General features: G+C 55.5%; 1 protein-coding gene across 1 annotated transcript in view; it reads left to right on the top strand.

Moving 5' to 3' along the window:
• The first annotated feature begins 8299 nt into the window (after positions 1-8299).
• The window catches only part of LOC123067484 (uncharacterized), a 22796-nt gene continuing 14100 nt past the window's right edge, over positions 8300-16995 (top strand). The window contains exon 1 of the mRNA XM_044490263.1: positions 8300-8380. Within this exon, the coding sequence (XP_044346198.1) occupies positions 8300-8380 (81 nt within the window). The remainder of the gene's footprint in view (positions 8381-16995) is intronic.

The raw sequence follows: 16995 nt of genomic DNA on the forward strand, positions 1-16995 counted from the left end.
CATGGTCCCACTGCCCAGGCTGGCGAGGGGACCGAGTAGGGGCTTCCTCTTGACGCACATAGCAAACCCATCAGTGGAGGTACAGAGGCGCCTGAAGCCGCCGCCCCCGAGTTGGCGCCTGGCCGCCCGGCGCCATTGCTTGACATCCTGGGCGCCAGGTCGTGACGACCATAGGGTGGCACATCGGCAAGGTCCCGAGAGTGGTCGTCCGGCCTTACTGCACCTAGAGGTTACGTATCCTGGGTAGGATAGGCGGCGTCATGGGACAGGTTGCCGGTGTGAGGTCCTTCAGGCCCCCTGAGGGAGGGCACGCGAGTGTAGCATGGGCCTGCCCGCGCCCCCGACAGCGCCCGTCATGTGGGCAAGGTGTAGAAAGGCGCTGCACCCTCAGAGGCGGCATCAAGCAACTCGGTGACCCGCTCCAGCAGGGCGTCGCGGCCGCCTTTCGCCAGCCTGCATCCTAGCAGCTCCCGCGCCAAGATGAGCGCGGCTCGCTGATGTCTACTATGCAACTTTATTCTTGTAGACTCGTGTTGGGCCTCCAAGCGCAACGTTTTGTAGGACAGTAGCAATTTTCCCTCAAGTGGATGACCTAAGGTTTATCAATCTGTGGGAGGCGTAGGATGAAGATAGTCTCTCTCAAGCAACCCTGCAATCAAATACAAGAAATCTCTTGTGTACCCAACACACCCAATACAATGGCAAATTGTATAGGTGCACTAGTTCGGCAAAGAGATGGTGATAAAAGTATAGTATGGTTAGTAGATATGAGTTTTTGTAGTGCGAACAATAAAAACAGCAAGGTAGTAAATAGTAAAATGGAGCACAAACGGTATTGCAATGATGGAAGATGAGGCATAGGGTGCATACTTTCACTAGTGCAATCTCTCAACAATGCTAACATAGTTGGATCATATGATTATCCCTGAAAGTGCAATAAAGAATCACTCCTGAGTTCCTATTAGCGGATAACAAAAGATAGAAATTGTTTGTAGTGTACGAAACCACCTCAAAGCTATTCTTTCCGATCAATCTATCCTAGAGTTCGTACTAAAATAACAGCAAGCTATTCTTTCCGATCGATCTAATCAAGAGTTCGTACTAAAATAACACCATATGATGCATATCAACCATCTCTAATGTCACCTAGATACCCCAATATCACCACGAGTACCCATGAGTTAATTATACGATATGTATCAAACAATTTCTGATTCATAATACTCAATCCACACAAAGAACTACAAGGAGACCCCAAAGTTTCTATCGGAGAAAAGATAATAAAAACGTGCATCAACCCCTATGCATAGATGACCCTAAAGTCACCTCGGGAATCCGCAAGTTGAGTGCCATAACATATATCAAGTGAATCAAAATAATACCCCATTGTCACCATGGGTATTCATATGCAAGACATATATCACGTGTTCTTAGATCTGAACATTCAATTTAGCAAGACAAAACTTCAAACGGTAAAGATTCAATTCATCACAACAAGAGTAGAGAGGGTAGAAACAGCATATGATCCATCTATGTTAACAAAGCCCATGATACATCAAGATCGTGACATCTCAAGATCGCGCGCGAGAGAGATTAAACACATAGCTACTTGTACAAACCCTCAGCCCCGAGGGTGGACTACACCCTCCTCATCATGGTGGCAGCCGGGATAATGAAGATGGCCACCAGAGATGATTCCCCCCCTCCAGCAGGGTGCCGGAACGGTGTCTAGATTGGTTTTCGGTGGTTAGAGAGCCTTGCGGCGGCGGAACTTCTGATCTAGGGTCTCTCCGAGGGTTTTTGAAATATTCGGGAATTTATAGGGCGAAGAAGGGGTACGAGAGGCCACCGAGGTGGGCACAACCCACCTGGGCACGCGTGGGGGTCCAGGCGCACCCTGGTGGGTTGTGCCCCCCTCGGGGCACCCCCCCCAGGTGCTGCTCTGGCCCAATGGCTCTCTTCTGGTACATAAAAAATCCACAAAAAAGTTTCAGCTCATTTGGAGAACTTTCATTTCTGCACAAAAAACAAACCACGGTAGTTCTGCTGAAAACAGCGTCAGTCCGGGTTAGTTCCATGCAAATTATACCAAAACCATATAAAATTGTTGTAAACACGGCATGAATACTTCATAAATTATAGAACGTTGGAGACGTATCACTCGTGTGTTTGCCTGCTCCTGGTGGGTTTGTAGCATCGTCGCCGTGGCGTGGCCTGAAGACTGTATGGTGGCGCGGTTGCAGCGCAGCATGGGAGATGGCGGCGATGGCCCGTACCACCTACGGCCGACAGCGTTGGCCGCCATGCGAGCTGCGAGGAGCGTGGAGTGGAGAGCTTCTTGAGCGGAGGCGTTGCCCGGGCAGGCCGAGCGGCCCAGTGCTCGGCGTGAGCCCGAGGATCTCCCGCCATGGTGGTGATGGATCGAATAGCGGGGAAGAGACTTCGACACGCCCCTACCTGGCACGCCAAATGACGGATTCAGGCTCTACAGACCCAAGAAAAGGTTCAAACTCTGGGGCATGTGCGAAGAACTCAAGCCCTCTAGCCTACTCGCTCGCCACTCTTACAACCTAGCTCGATGAACGGGAAGGGAAAGAGATACATCCGTTTACCCAGGTTCGGGCCACCTTGCGGTGTAAAACCCTACTCCTGCTTTGTGGTAGATTTGCCTCGCGGTGGACTGAGGATGAACTGGTACAGAGGAAGAACAGCCTCAGGAGGACTGCCCTCTTGTTGGTGTGAGCTGGTGAGGGTTCGAATGTCTTGATTGATCCATCCCCCTCTATGGTGGTGGCCTAGCTACCTTTATAGTGGCCTTGGTCCTCTTCCCCCAAAATGAAGGCGGGAAGGGATCCCACAACGGTCAAGTTTGAAGGGAGATCAATAGTATATCTTATCCTGACGAAAGGTGGTCTTCACCTACAAAGCTCCTGATCGCGATGTCGTGATGGGCTTGGCGATGACCTCCGTCCTGCCGTTCGGGTGGTCTTGGTCTTGTAGCACGGAAATGGAAACCTTTGGCCGATTCCTCGGGGCTCCGCGCCTGCGCTTGCCTCTTTAGCACCAAAGAGGAAACCTGCTATACTGCACCCATTGGCGCCCGCCAGGCCTTGGTCGTCATGGCTTACGTCACTTGACCCTCACGGGGTGGGCGCTTGCATAGGAATCTCCGCTCCTCAGGAGCCAGCCTAGGAGGCCGCTCCTTCCGGAGGTCTTGGCATCATCCGCCTCGTGAGGATTGGCCCCTCACGAGGGTCTTGTGTTGTTGATGCTTAAGATGGACCGTACCAGGCCGCTTATGGATCCACGTCGCGGGCCGCAGGCAGGCAAGTCTGGGTACCCTGGTTCCTAGAACGCCGATAGTTATGTACAAGAAGTACAATCGATGTGCACCACCACACACGGCGGGCACATCCACCCCACCACTCCACTCACTAGGCTACTACTCTATACCATATTGCTCTCCTCTTCCTCGCGTCGATGCCCATAACATGATCTCTTGATGAATTAGATCGGTCGCCCCCCATTCGTTCACGATGTTGTTATTGTGGAATACCCTGTCGTTCCTCTGTTTCCATAAGCTCCAATAGACGGACGCAAAGCGAGTCGAATCCTCTCCGGTATCCCTTGTTAATGCACTTTCTGGCAGCCACCCACTAGTCTCCTAAAGTATATTCCATAGATGGTAGCAACGCAAGGTCTATGCCAATCTTCCAGAAGCACAGAAATCACACATGTCTCGCGTATACACATTCCAAGAGTATATGATCCACCGTGTCTTCCTCCTGGTCGCACATGAAGCAAGACGAGCTGTGATCTTGCAGTCCATGTCTCTATCGGCGATCCGATGTCCATATCATGTATTGGAGGGCAAGGCACATGAAGATTTTGCAAGTGAGCGTGGCCCAAATTCGCCAGACAACCGAGGCACATTGAAATCGGGTGCCCCCTTCGCACATCATTTTATATGCAGATTTTGCCGAATACTTGGCACTCGCTTCCCATTGCTAGATTGGGGTATCCTCGGTGTCAGGGACAAGCTCCATTTGCACCATTACTTCCCACAATCATATGAACTGCAAAAGCTCCTTTGTAGTTATCTATCCAACGATATCCTGTGTCCAGGCATGCAAATGTAAAGCCTCATTGACCTTCCTCCTGTTCACCACCTGTTGTCGGACCTTGTTCACAAGTAACGGAGCAATCTCCTTCACGCATGAACCGTTGACCCAACGATCTCTCCAAAATAGCACCCGAGAGCCTTCCCCAACTTTCCACCTGCCGTCATCACCTGCTTGTCCGCGCTGAAGTTCAGACCTTACCAAGGTCGTGTGCTGTCTGTACGCTTCAACCATTCCCACCTTAGTCTGAGAGCGAGACCCTGTTTGTACAAGTCCACCACACCGAAAGCTCCCAGCTGTTTGGGCCGGCATACCCGCTGCCACGCTACCGCGCATTTGCCTCCATGTATCTCTTCCGTCCTTGCCCAGAATAACGCACGACAGTCCATGTCTACCCTCTCCAGCGCCCACTCCGGAGCTTCTGCCACGATCTGATGATGAGTGGGTCGTGCTCGAACTACCTGGTTAACCAAAATAAGGCGCCTAGGCCTGGTTACAAGGTGTTCGCACACGAACACGTCACGTGTACCCTCGACACCGGGGGTGATGCACCGCAGCTCACGTCGAAGGAGTCTCACCAGAAGCGTGATTCGCAAGTCGACCGGCGAGAGCTTTTGAGGACCCGAAACCCCACACTCCCGGGAGGTGTCAGGGAAACTGATCCACGAACACCTATGGGTCCGGCTGACCGTGGCCCCTTTCGGTTCGGCGGGGGGGCGGAGGTCGCACGAAGAGCAGATCGAGGCGAGACACACGAGCCGTTTACCCAGCTTTGGAGCTCTCCGGAAAGATAATACTCCTACTGCTGCTTGTCTGATTGTATTGTGTTCTTGCTCGAGAGAGCTAAGTGTTTTTCTGGCTTCCGAATGATCCGAACCCCCTCTACGTTGCGCGTGGGCCTCCTTTTATACGCTAAAGGGGTCACCGACAGGTGGCAACGTAGACAAGGGTACAAATGTAAAAAGAGAGGTCGTTGGTACAGTTACCTGTACAGTGTATCCTACCTAACCCTGACGGCAGGGGACAAGGGCATTAAATGCCCGTCTGTGTCGCCCAAACAGTGCAGAAAGGTACCGTCAGGGACGCCACCGCTCGCCACGATGGCAGTCTTGTCAGCTTTGCATGCCACCGCGCACCACTGGCTGCACAGCCTCCCGCCATGCGCGCTTGGAAAGGCCCCCAGAGCGACACGTTGGTGGATGTGCTGGAGCGTGGGTACAGAGTGGCCGCCTGCTGCGGCAAGCGCCTTGCTGCGGCCGTCGTCTTGTCGCGCCTGGAAGCTTGTCGCCCCCCAGGCCTTGAGATGTCCTGGTCGGTCTTCCCGGCAAGCTCCTCTTGCCGGGGCCTTGTTGCCTTGCCGGGATGTGTGGCGCGTCGTGGCAAGTTCCTTAGGATGCCTTGGTTGGCCTTCCCGACAAGATCCTCTTGCCGGGGGCTCGTCTCCTTGGCTTGAATACTTTGTTCTTGAATGGCTCCAAAGGAACCACGAAGGATCTTGGCGGTCGCCCGGCAAGCCTTGCCGCGGGGCGCTGCAACTGCCCGTGCACAAGTTCGGGATACTAGGGTACCCCTACTCTAGTACGCCGACAGGAGCCCCGGGCCTGGGCCACACACGGTGCCGAGCGCTGTTGGGCCAGGCCCAAAACAGGGCACGGGCACACGCGGCCTGGGCCATGCCGTACCTTACTCCGTATCCACCGCGCCCTCCCCAACGGCACGCGTCGAATGTGGCGTCGTGGGAGAGACCGTGGGTGGATTCTTTATTCAGAAGGGCGAAACGTCCGCCCCCTCCCTCTTTATAAGCAGCGGAAACAGGGGCAGTTCGTTCCCCCCCCTCTGGTTGCTACTACTCCATCTTCGCAAACCTCCGCCGCTCCCCCCTTCTTCTCCAAGCCGAGAGAGAGCAGCGCTCCGCCCCCCATTGCCACCAGCATCACCAACGCCGTCGACCTCCCCCACCACCTCCGCCATGGCTCCGAAACCGACAAGGGGAAGGGCGTGAAGTCGGCCAAGGCGCAGCGGCTCGCGGCGCTGCGGAAGGAGCGGGCGATCTTCTCCCCTCAGCTCGGTGCGCAGGAGCTGAGGGAGTACTACTACCTCTTCTGGTCGACGGAGACGCGAGCGCATCCGCGCACGAGGGTGCTCCCGGCCGCCGCTTCGGAACTGGCTCCAAACGGGTACCCATTCTTCGCGCTGTTCTTCTATTGCGGGCTCTGCCCGCCCTTCTCGGAGTTCTTCTGCGACATAATGAACACCTACGGGCTCCGCCTCCTTGATTTCACCCCCAACGCCGTTCTGACCATGGCAGTTTTCGCACATTTGTGCGAAAACTTTGTCGGAGTCCACCCCAATGTAGCCCTTTTCCGCCACTTCTTCATGCCTCGGGTCGAGAGAGGAGAGCCGCTTGCCGGAGGGATCGCCTGGATCTCGAGAGTCGGCAAGAAGGAAGCCTATCTGGAGGGTGAGCTTCGCAGCAAATGGGAGGAGTGGAGAGCGGAGTGGTGCTGGATCGTCGAAGAGAACCCGCAGCCGTTCACTGCCCTGTGCCAAGCCCCAATCATGCGCGGCAACGATTAGAGCAACGTGGCCCCGGAAGACGACAGATTGAAGATCGCCGTTACCCGGATCCTTCGCCTCAGGCTTGCCGGGCTCACCGTAGGCGCCGTTGGCGCAGATTTCCTTCGCCGCCGCATCGCCCCCCTGCAGGAGAGGGGGAGACCCGCCTGGGAGTTCAAGAACTCGGCGGATATAATGCGGCTGCGTCCGGGCCTCAACTTCAACTTCACCGTCCTGGAGTTGGATGCAATGCTTCTGGAGCTTTTCAAACGCGACCCCCAGCACCCATTCATTTTGCCGAGGAGCGTCGTTCCATTGTGCAATAATTCATCGCTTGACCGGATCCGCGCCATGATGCCGTTGTGCGATTCCCACGAAATCGTTCCAACTTGGCAAGAGCCTGCGGATGACGTCGTGCGGGCATTCTTCAACGACTTGGTAGAAGTGTCGGTCCGCGCCGACGAACAGAAGAGCCTCACCCGCGACACTACCGACGCGGAGCTGCAGCGCATCGCCACTAGGGTGGAAGAGGCTGCGGCAATAGCTGCCGCGGGCGCATTCGGGTTCACCGTAAAGGAGGTAGAGGCGGCAAGCCTTGCCGAGCGCGAGGAGTTTTCCGGCGAGGAAGATCTTGCCAGCCCTGAAGCTGAGCCGAGCGAGGCCGGCGAGGAAGAGCCCGAGCCTTCAGACAGCCTGCCGTAGGTGGAGCCCCCGGCCCCGGCAAGGAGGCGGCTCCCAGGGCCGGGGACGTAGCGGGGCGGCAAACAGACCAACAGCCGCCGAGCCGTGCGACACGCTCTACCGCGGCAAGCAATGTTGCCGCGGGAGCGCCTCACGCTGCTGCGGCAACTGGAGCGGGATCTTCCCGGTCCACCGCCACCGCCCCTGCCAAGCGGGCAAGGGATCCTACTCCTCCGCCTCGCCGCACCGGAGGGGAGCCGAACTTCGATCTCTCCGGCTCAGCTCCGACGAGGAGGAAGAAGAGTAAGTTTCTTTGTGTCCTCGTTGTTCTTCAATTATTGCTATCTTGTCTTGTATCTGACTTGCTCCAATCTGAACCCATTCCCTTTCAGGACGCTGGCCCAGAGAGCGGCGAAGAGAGCCAAGGCCGCGGTGATTGTCATCGAGGATGATCCCACTGTGTCAGCAGGGGGTGTGTCTGAGACCACCTTGACGGACCCGGCAGCTACTCCCCAAAGCAGCCCCCAGCGCAGCCCCCAGCGTAAGTACATGGTTTGCTTCTGGCTGACAGGTGCTCATGGGTGCTCTTCTCTCTACTGATATCTTGACTGTTGATTTGTGTAGGAGCAAAACAGCCTCACCAGGAGTGCCCGGAAGCTGCTCCCGAAGTGCCATCTGCTTCGACTACGCCGCCAAGGGAGGAGTCCCCGGCAAGGGAGCACTCTCCGGCAAGGGAGAACTCTCCGGAAAGGGATAGTTCTCCGGCAAGGGGCAGCGCCAGTGATCCTCTTGTGGTTGAGACCGCGACCGCAAATCCCAGCTCAGGTAATCCAATTGCCTAAAAACTTCCCTTGGGTTTTTCTTCTTCTGATTTTCTCTTTTGAGTTTTTTCTTGACCCTTCTCCCTCTTCCGTTTGTCAGATCCATCTGCTACAGAGCCGATGGAAACCGAGGCCGCCGAAGGGGAAGCCGGCGCCGATGAGCCCGCTGGCGAAGAGGCCGCCAAGGCTGCCGCCGCAGAGGTTGGCGAGGGATCCAGCGATCACACTGACGGCCTCGAGGCCGCAGGAGCGCCAGGCGCTGCACCGACCGCCGACCCCTCCGCCGCTGCCACGGCGGCAGGCCCCGAAGAGCCCCAGCCTGGCGCCTACTTGAAGGCCGGCGACGGCATCTTCATCAAGCTTCCCTGGGCGTCGAGCTCCAGGGCGCCGGTCGAAGGAGAAACTTTCGATGAGGAGTTGCTCGCCTCCGCTGGGCTGTCGTTGGTTGACGCGCCAAGCAGCAGCAGTGGCCAGCCTGAGGAGGAGCAGCTATTGCGGAAGCTGCTGTCACTCTACCGCGCACGACAATCGAAGTTAGCATCCCGAGAAGCGCTCGTCGCGAAGGCGGGAGTGGATATGGAGAAGCGCGCGGAGGAGATCCAAGGCATCAACCAGGAAGCTCTCCGGTCTCTAGCACAGGAGCAGGAGCGACTCGCCGAGGAGCGCACAGCCTTCCTCCTCGAGAAGGCTGAAGCTGAGGAGCAACAACGGCTTGCTGCCGAGAAGCAGTCCACGCGAGAAGGCGAGTTGGTGCAGCGGAAGGCCAATCTTGACAGCTATGAGGAGGAGCTCGTCGCGCGCGAGCAAACACTTGGCGGGGCCCTCAAGGAAGCAAAGGACGCTGTTGCAGCTGCCGAGGCCGCCAAGAAGGAGCTGGAAACAAGGATGACGCAGTTGGAAGCCGACCTCAAGGCGAGCGGCGAGGAGCTTGCCGTGCTCAAGCGCGAACGCGAGAAGGATGCTGCCGCTCATGGGGAGATGCAGGGTCTTCTCGCTGAGAGGAGCAAGGAGCTCAATGCCGCCAAGGATTCCAACGCGGATCTCGAGTTGAAACTGGCCACGCTGACTCAGACGCTGGACGGCACCAGGGAGCGAGAGGTGACTCTGTCGGAGAAGGTCAAGGCCGACGAGGCGCTGCTGGCGAGTGCTGCTGCCGCCCACGACGCCTTCAGGGAGACAGTGGAGCATTGGACTGAAGGTCTTGTGGATGCTTCCGCTGCCATCGACGGGGAGCTGGCGCAGCTGGGGATGGAGGACTTTGGGTATCCCTCCGACGAGCATCTCCAACCCAGTGCCAAGCTCAGCCTGTTCTTCAAGGGCGTGGCGACGGCCCTCCAACGACTCCGGGAGAAGATCCCAAAGCAGCTGGCCGACGAGTCACGCAAGATTTGCGCTGGCACTCTTCAGAAGGTGCTGATGAAGGTGGCCTTCCGCAATCCAGGCCTCAACTTCGCCAATGTCCTCAAGTCCTTGCCGCCTGACGCTGATCTGGAAGCGCTCAAGGCCCTTGTCACACCCATTGTGGACAAGGTGAGCGGGATCAAGAGGGTTGAGGGTGATCGCGTAGACTAGGCCGCCCGTTTTATCTTTTTCCTTCTCGCTGCTGGTCATGTCATAGGAACAATCTGTTAGAGCTGCGACACGTTATCCTGTAATATAACTCTATTTCTGGTATCGATTGCTACGTTATTTCCTTTACTAGATTCCTTCCTTTGCATGTTTTTACCCTACGCTTTTAGGGAACTTGTTGGCGCAGGCACCCGAGCCGCGAGCGCTGAGTGCGGGATGTCAGCAGCCTGCTGGAGGTGCTGCTTCCGACAAGAAACCTTGTCGCGACTAGTTGCAGCACACTTAAGTTGTTGAGCGGACTCGAAACAAAGTAAGGGCGCAACTAGCTACGAGTTGGTTCCTCCGCGCACAGGTTTTCCATACAAAGCACGGTCGTTCGAGGAAGATAACTTAAAAATTAAAACTAATTGCTCAAACTTTGGCCACTTAGCTTTTCTGTCGTTTGCCTTCCGGCAAGGCGAAACTTCCTTGAACGATGCCTGGTCCACATCATTATCTTCTCCTTTCCCCCCCGGTAAACTTGTGTGCGAGGGATCCTTCCTTTCCTTTGTTGAGAAAAAAGAAAGAGGAGAAAATAAAGATATGGAGCTTTTCGGCTCGTCATTGCTTACCGGAGGTAGGTGCTGCACAAAGTGTCAGATAATGCATGCAATAAATAAGACAATGCATGAAATTGACAGGATGTGCGGAGCACATGAGCTTTACTTATGCACGGGATCTGCGCCCGGCTTTGTACAAAGGATTACATGCAACATCGGCAAGACTTGTACAAAAGGTGGTTGCCGGAACAGGTTCCGGCAACCGCGCCCTATGGGTAAAACTTACGAAGATGCTCAATGTTCCGGGAGTTGCTCACCGGAATGCCATCTTCGGTCTCAAGGCGGACAGCGCCGGGCCTAGTGACTCGTTTCACCCGATAAGGGTCTTCCCACTTCGGCGTCAACTTGTTGGAATTCTTGGCGGACTGAACGCGCCGAAGAACAAGGTCGCCTTCCTCGAAGCTTCTGGCATTAACTTTGCGGCTGTGGTAGCGGCGCAAAGCTTGCTGGTATCGAGCAGCTCGTACAGCAGCCTGAAGACGATCCTCCTCAAGGAGCAGCGCGTCATCTTGTCGCAGCTGCTCTTGCTCAAGCTCATCATAAGCGAGCACTCAAGGTGATCCGTATACGAGTTCCGTGGGGAGAACTGCCTCTGCTCCATAGACTAGAGCGAAAGGTGTCTGGCCAGTGGCTCGATTTGGCGTCGTCCTGATCGACCAAAGAACCACTGGTAGCTCCTCGATCCAGTTCCTTCCGCACTTGCGCAGCCTGTCGAAAGTCCTGGTCTTGAGCCCACGCAGCACTTCAGCATTTGCCCTCTCTGCTTGACCGTTGCTTCTCGGATGAGCAACAGAAGCGAAGCAGACCTTGGCGCCAAGATCTTGGACGTACTGCATGAAGGTGCGGCTCGTGAATTGCGTGCCGTTGTCAGTGATGATCCTGTTAGGGATCCCGAAACGGCAAACAATCGACCTGAAGAACTTGACTGCTGACTGTGCTGTCACCTTCCTCACTGCTTCCACTTGCCACTTTGTGAACTTGTCGATTGCGACGTACAAGTACTCAAAGCCCCCGACAACTCGGGGGAAGGGGCCGAGAATGTCGAGCCCCCAGACCGAAAATGGCCAGGATAAAGGGATCGTCTGGAGAGCTTCAGCTGGCTGGTGTATCTGCTTGGAATGGAACTGGCACGCTTCACACTTGGTTACTTGTGCAGTTGCATCCTGGAGGGCTGTCGGCCAAAAGAAACCTTGCCGGAACGCTTTGCCGGCAAGCGCTCTTGCGCCAATGTGGTGAACACATATGCCTCCATGTATCTCTGCCAACAGCTTTTGTCCGTCTTCCCGGTGAATACACTTCAATTTCACACCGTTGAGTCTCCTTCTGTACAGTGTGCTGTCGACAAACTGGTACATACTTGACTGTCGGGCTACTTTTTCCGCTTCTTCTTGCTCTTCGGGAAGTTCTCCTGTCTGAAGGAAATGGACAATCTGCTGTGCCCATGCTGGAGCTTGTGGCTTGACAACAAGGACTAAAGGCACATCTGTTGCTGCGGGAGCATCCGCTTCTACGGCGAGAACCTGCGGCTCTGCCGGAGCTTGATGTTCCCCAGCAAGCTTGCCGGAGCAAAGCTTGTCGGGAGCGTCTACTACGACGGAACAAACCATAAGGCTTGCCGGAGCAGACTGCTCCTCAGCATCTTTGGTGTTGATCTTGGGGACTTTCTTGGCGGCGGCTTCAGGGAGCTCTGCCGGAAAATAGTCACCAGAAATCAACTTCCTCTTCTTGTTCTGTCCAGTTGATGGCGTTACAGACGGTTGAGTCAGCTTGAGCACAAAGATCCCTGGTTCCACAGGCAACTTTAGTGCGGCGCACTTCGACAGGCCATCAGCAATGTCATTCTGAGCTCTCGGAACATGCTCCATCTGTAGGCCGTCAAAGTGCTCTTCCAGCTTTCTCACTTCATCAACATATGCTTCCATCAATGGACTCTGATAATTCTTGTTTACTTGGCGGACGACAAGCTGCGAGTCACCCCTGACAATGAGCTTCTTGATCCCAAGGTCTGCTGCGATTCTGAGACCGGCAAGCAATCCTTCATACTCTGCAGTATTGTTGGTTGCTTGCTCCTTGGGAAAGTGCATCTGGATTATGTACTTAAGGTGCTCTCCGGTGGGTGCGACAAGCAGCACGCCCGCTCCGGCGCCTTGCAGCGAGAAGGCACCATCAAAGTACATCAGCCACTCTTTGCTCGCCTCCTTGACGGGGATGCTCGTCTCTGGAATTTCTTCATCTTGTGTTGGTGTCCACTCTGCTATGAACTCCGCCAATGCTCTGCTTTGGATAGTTGAAGTGCTTTCAAACTTTAAGCCAAAGCTTGATAGTTCCAGTGCCCACTCGACAATCCTGCTTGTTGCTTCTGGATTTTGCAGTATCCTCTTCAGCGGAAAACGAGTGACGACTGTGATCTCATGTGCTTGGAAGTAATGGCGCAGCTTTCTCGAGGCCATGAGGAGGCTGAAAAGCAATTTCTGCACACCAGAGTACCTTGACCTAGCCCCCTGCAGAAGGGAGCTGACAAAGTAAACTGGGTGCTGCACCATTCTCTTCTGCATCTTCTCATGCTCTTGCGCAGATCCATCCTTGTCGGGACCAGAACTTGCCGGCGAAGCCCCCTGTTTGTCGCTGGATGCATCTGCCGTGGTTGTTGGCTCGTCGTCTGCCTCCCTCTCTGCCACTAACGCAGCACTAACCACTTGATTGGTTGCCGCTATATATAGCAGCAACTTCTCTTGTGGCTTAGGTGCGACAAGTGTTGGAGCGGAGGACAGGTATTTCTTCAAGTCCTGCAGCGCAGCCTCCGCCTCCGGAGTCCATTTCATTGGACCTGCCTTTTTCAATATTTTGAAAAATGGCAGGGCGCGCTCAGCAGATCTAGAGATAAACCTGCTGAGAGCAGCCACGCAACCGGCAAGCCTTCGTACATCCTTGACGCGCTTTGGTGCTTCGATCTGCTCAATGGCCTTGATCTTGTCGGGATTGGCTTCAATTCCCCGCCGAGACACGAAGAACCCGAGAAGCTTGCTAGAAGGGACTCCAAACACGCACTTCTCGGGGTTGAGCTTGAGGTTGATCTTGCGCAGATTTGCAAATGTTTCGTCCAAATCTTGAATCAGGGTCGCCCTGTCCTTGCTCTTGACCACTATGTCATCCATGTAGGCTTCCACATTTCTGTGCATCTGCGGCTCAAAAGCGTGGTGGACTACCCTTGCAAATGTTGAACCAGCATTCTTTAAACCGAACGGCATCCGTACAAAACAGTACGTGCCACACGGGGTGATGAATGCGGTCTTCTTCTCATCCTCTTCTGCCATGAAGATTTGATGATATCCTGAGTATGCATCAAGAAATGAAAGCAAATCACATCCGGCCGTGGAGTCAACAATCTGATCGATGCGCGGCAAGGGAAATGGGTCTTTGGGACAAGCTTTATTAACATCGGTAAAGTCGATACAAAGCCTCCATTTCCCATTAGCCTTGCGCACGACTACAGGATTGGCCGACCACGTAGGATGGAGCACTCCTCTGACAAGGCCTGCTGCTTCCAACTTCTTGATTTCCTCTGCAATGAATTCTTGGCGCTCCACTGCCTGTTTCCTGACTTTTTGCTTGACGGGCCGCGCATGAGGACAGACGGCAAGGTGGTGCTCAATTACTTTCCTGGGAACACCGGGGATGTCAGACGGTTGCCATGCAAACACGTCGACGTTCGCCCGCATGAAAGCAACGAGCGCGCTTTCCTATTTGGGGTCGATAGTGGCACTGATGGTGAAGGTACCACCAGTGTCGTCCTCCTTGGCAGACACCTTCTTGGTCTCAGGTGGAGCAACCATTGCCTTTTTACACTTGCCGGTGGAGCTCGATGGTGCGTCCTCGACGGTAGCGCAGCACTCCGAAGAGGTGTGCTTGCCGGAGTGGGCATCAGAGCTCTTGCCGGACTTGGTCTTCTTCTTCCCCCCTGGAGCTTCAGCGGCAAGTGACTTGCGATCTGTTGCGGCTGTTGCTTCCTGGTAGATCTTGTTGGCACAGATAAGAGCATCTTTCTTGTCACCAGGGACAGAGATGACACTTAAGGGGACTGGCATCTTGAGCATGTTGTAGGCATAGTGAGAGGCTGCCATGAATTTGGCGAGTGCTGGACGGCCGAGTATCCCATTGTAAGGCAATGGGAAGTCAGCAACATCAAAAGTAACCCTCTCAGTCCTGAAGTTCAATTCGCTGCCAAATGTTACCGGCAACGTGATCTTTCCCTTTGGCTTGCTCCTTCCCGGATTGATTCCTTGGAACGTACCGGTTTCTTCGAGCTCGCTGTCAGGGATCTGGAGTTTCTGGAGCACCGCGGAGGAGATCAGGTTCAAGCCGGCCCCGCCGTCAACTAGCAGCTTAGTGACCTTGAGGTTGCGGATAGTTGGTGAAACCAACATCGGCAAACACCTGACCGCAGTTATGCGATCAGGGTGATCCTCAATATCAAAGATGATAGGCATGCTGGACCATTTCAGAGGCTTGCGTGACTCAACGGGTGGTTCTGCTGCATTAACTTCCCGCACCCACTGCTTGAGCTGGCGGTGCGAAGTATGCAGAGAAGCGCCACCGTCAACGCACAGGACCTCTGTGGCTTTCTGAAACTCCTGCTCATCGGTCTCATCATCATCCATATCTTCATCGTCGTCGTCATCTTCATCCTTGTCGCGGCCGCGGGGAGGCCTGTCTCCTTGCCGCTGCTTGGCCTTGCCGTGGCGTCCTCCTCGGCCGGGACGTTTCTTGCCGGATCCTCCAGCACCTTCCTGGGCTTTTTCCTTGTCACGCCGCTCGTATTCAGCTTTCTGTTGCTCAACAAGCTGCTCAACTTTCTTGCAGCTTTGGAGGTCATGGCCCTTAGTGCGGTGGATCTTGCAGTACTGCTTGTTGGTGCCGTCCTGCTTGTCGACAACTGCCACGGCTGTGGCAACCTCCTTGCCGGAGTTAACAGCTTTGGCTTCTTTGCCGGACTGCTCAACGGCTAGCATCTCTTTGCCTTTCTTTTTCCTGTTATTCCGCCGCCGGTTTTTCTTTGACGGGGCAGCATCATCACTGTCAGATCCTCCTGCTCATATGTTCTCTCCGGGGAGTCTCCTCCCTTCCTCAGCACGCGCACACTTGTCGGCCAGGGCATATAGCTCACTGACGTCTCTGATCTTGCACATCGCCATCTCCTCCCGCATCCTGCGGTTTCGCACGTTCTGATGGAACGCGCTGATCACCATGGCAGGGTGGACGTCTGGGATGTTGTGTTGTACGCTGCTGAATCTCTGAATGTACTTGCGTAGGGGCTCTCCTTCCTTCTGGGCGAGCAGGTGAAGGTCACTCTATTGGCCATGAGGCTTGTGGCCGCCTGTGAAGGCGCCGACAAACTGATGGCATAGATCGGCCCAAGAGGATATGGAGTTGTCCGGCAAGTGCATGAGCCAGGATCTGACGTTGGGCTTGAGCACCAGTGGGAAGTAGTTGGCAAGGATCTTGTCGTCCCGTCCCCCGGCAACCTGCACCGCAATGGTGTAGATGCGGAGGAACTCCGACGGATGCGTCTTGCCATCGTACTTCTCCGGTACGTCTGGCTTGAAGTTCTTCGTGCTGGGCCACTGGACTTGCCGCAGCTCACGAGTGAACGCAGGGCAACCTACCGCGTACGGCAAGTCGACTGGTTCCCCTGGTGCATGCATGTCGACAGAGGGCCCAGCGCGCTTGTCGGATTGACGTCGCGCTTCTCTTTGGCGCTCGATGCGAGTACGAGCGTCTTCTTGCTGTCAATCGCAAAGAACTTGGCGTTGATCGCGACGAGCTTGTGGATCCGACGATGCGGTGGAGTCGCTGTCGAGGTGGATCCAGCGAGTCGGCGATCTTGGCCTTCAGGGTGGTGATTGCATGGTGGTTGCACCTCCACCAGTTTCGTCGCCACCGGCTCGCGCCTGGCAACCCTGCCGCGGTAGCGACGCGCTCGGCTGCCGTGGAGTGTCGCCGTTGGCGTAGCCGATGAGACTCTGAATGGTGGCCCTCCATTCGTCGATCTTGTCCGACGTCGGAGGGTAATCCAGGAGTAGTTGAGCTCGCGCCAAAGCTTCTACCGGAGTGGTGGGTGGCAGTGGCGGACGGCGCGAGGAGCGGGATGTGCTCAGACTTCTAACTATGTTAGAAGGAGCGTTATCCCGTCCGGGCGACCATGTCTCGCTCGTGCTGGTATGCTGGCGTGCATGCTGGTCTTGAGCGCCCCGGGATCCACCAGCTTGATCTTGGCCCAACAAACATATGGTACTGCGAGTACCATGACGCTGTCGGTCCTGCGCCTCCTGAGATGGGCGCGGAACAAGCGCGGACGTCGAGGTCTACACTGCCTTGCCCTTGGACCTGGCAGCGTCGTGAGCTTCCTCGTCGACGTCCGTCCTTCCGCCGACGTCTAAACCACCACCCATTTGCTCCGGTGGCGGTGGGATCGACGTGGACGGAACAGCTGCCTCCGAAGCCTTCTTCTTCGGTGGCATGTTGATGAAGAAAATGAAGATCTAGCTCGTGTGAACGCCGGATCAGGTTCACACAACCTCGATGCCCCCTACCTGGCACGCCAAAGATGTCGGGGAAACTGATCCACGAACACCTATGGGGCCGGCGGAC

The sequence above is a fragment of the Triticum aestivum genome, chromosome 3B (assembly GCF_018294505.1).
Source record: "Triticum aestivum cultivar Chinese Spring chromosome 3B, IWGSC CS RefSeq v2.1, whole genome shotgun sequence".
In the NCBI taxonomy this organism is placed as follows: Eukaryota; Viridiplantae; Streptophyta; class Magnoliopsida; order Poales; family Poaceae; genus Triticum; species Triticum aestivum.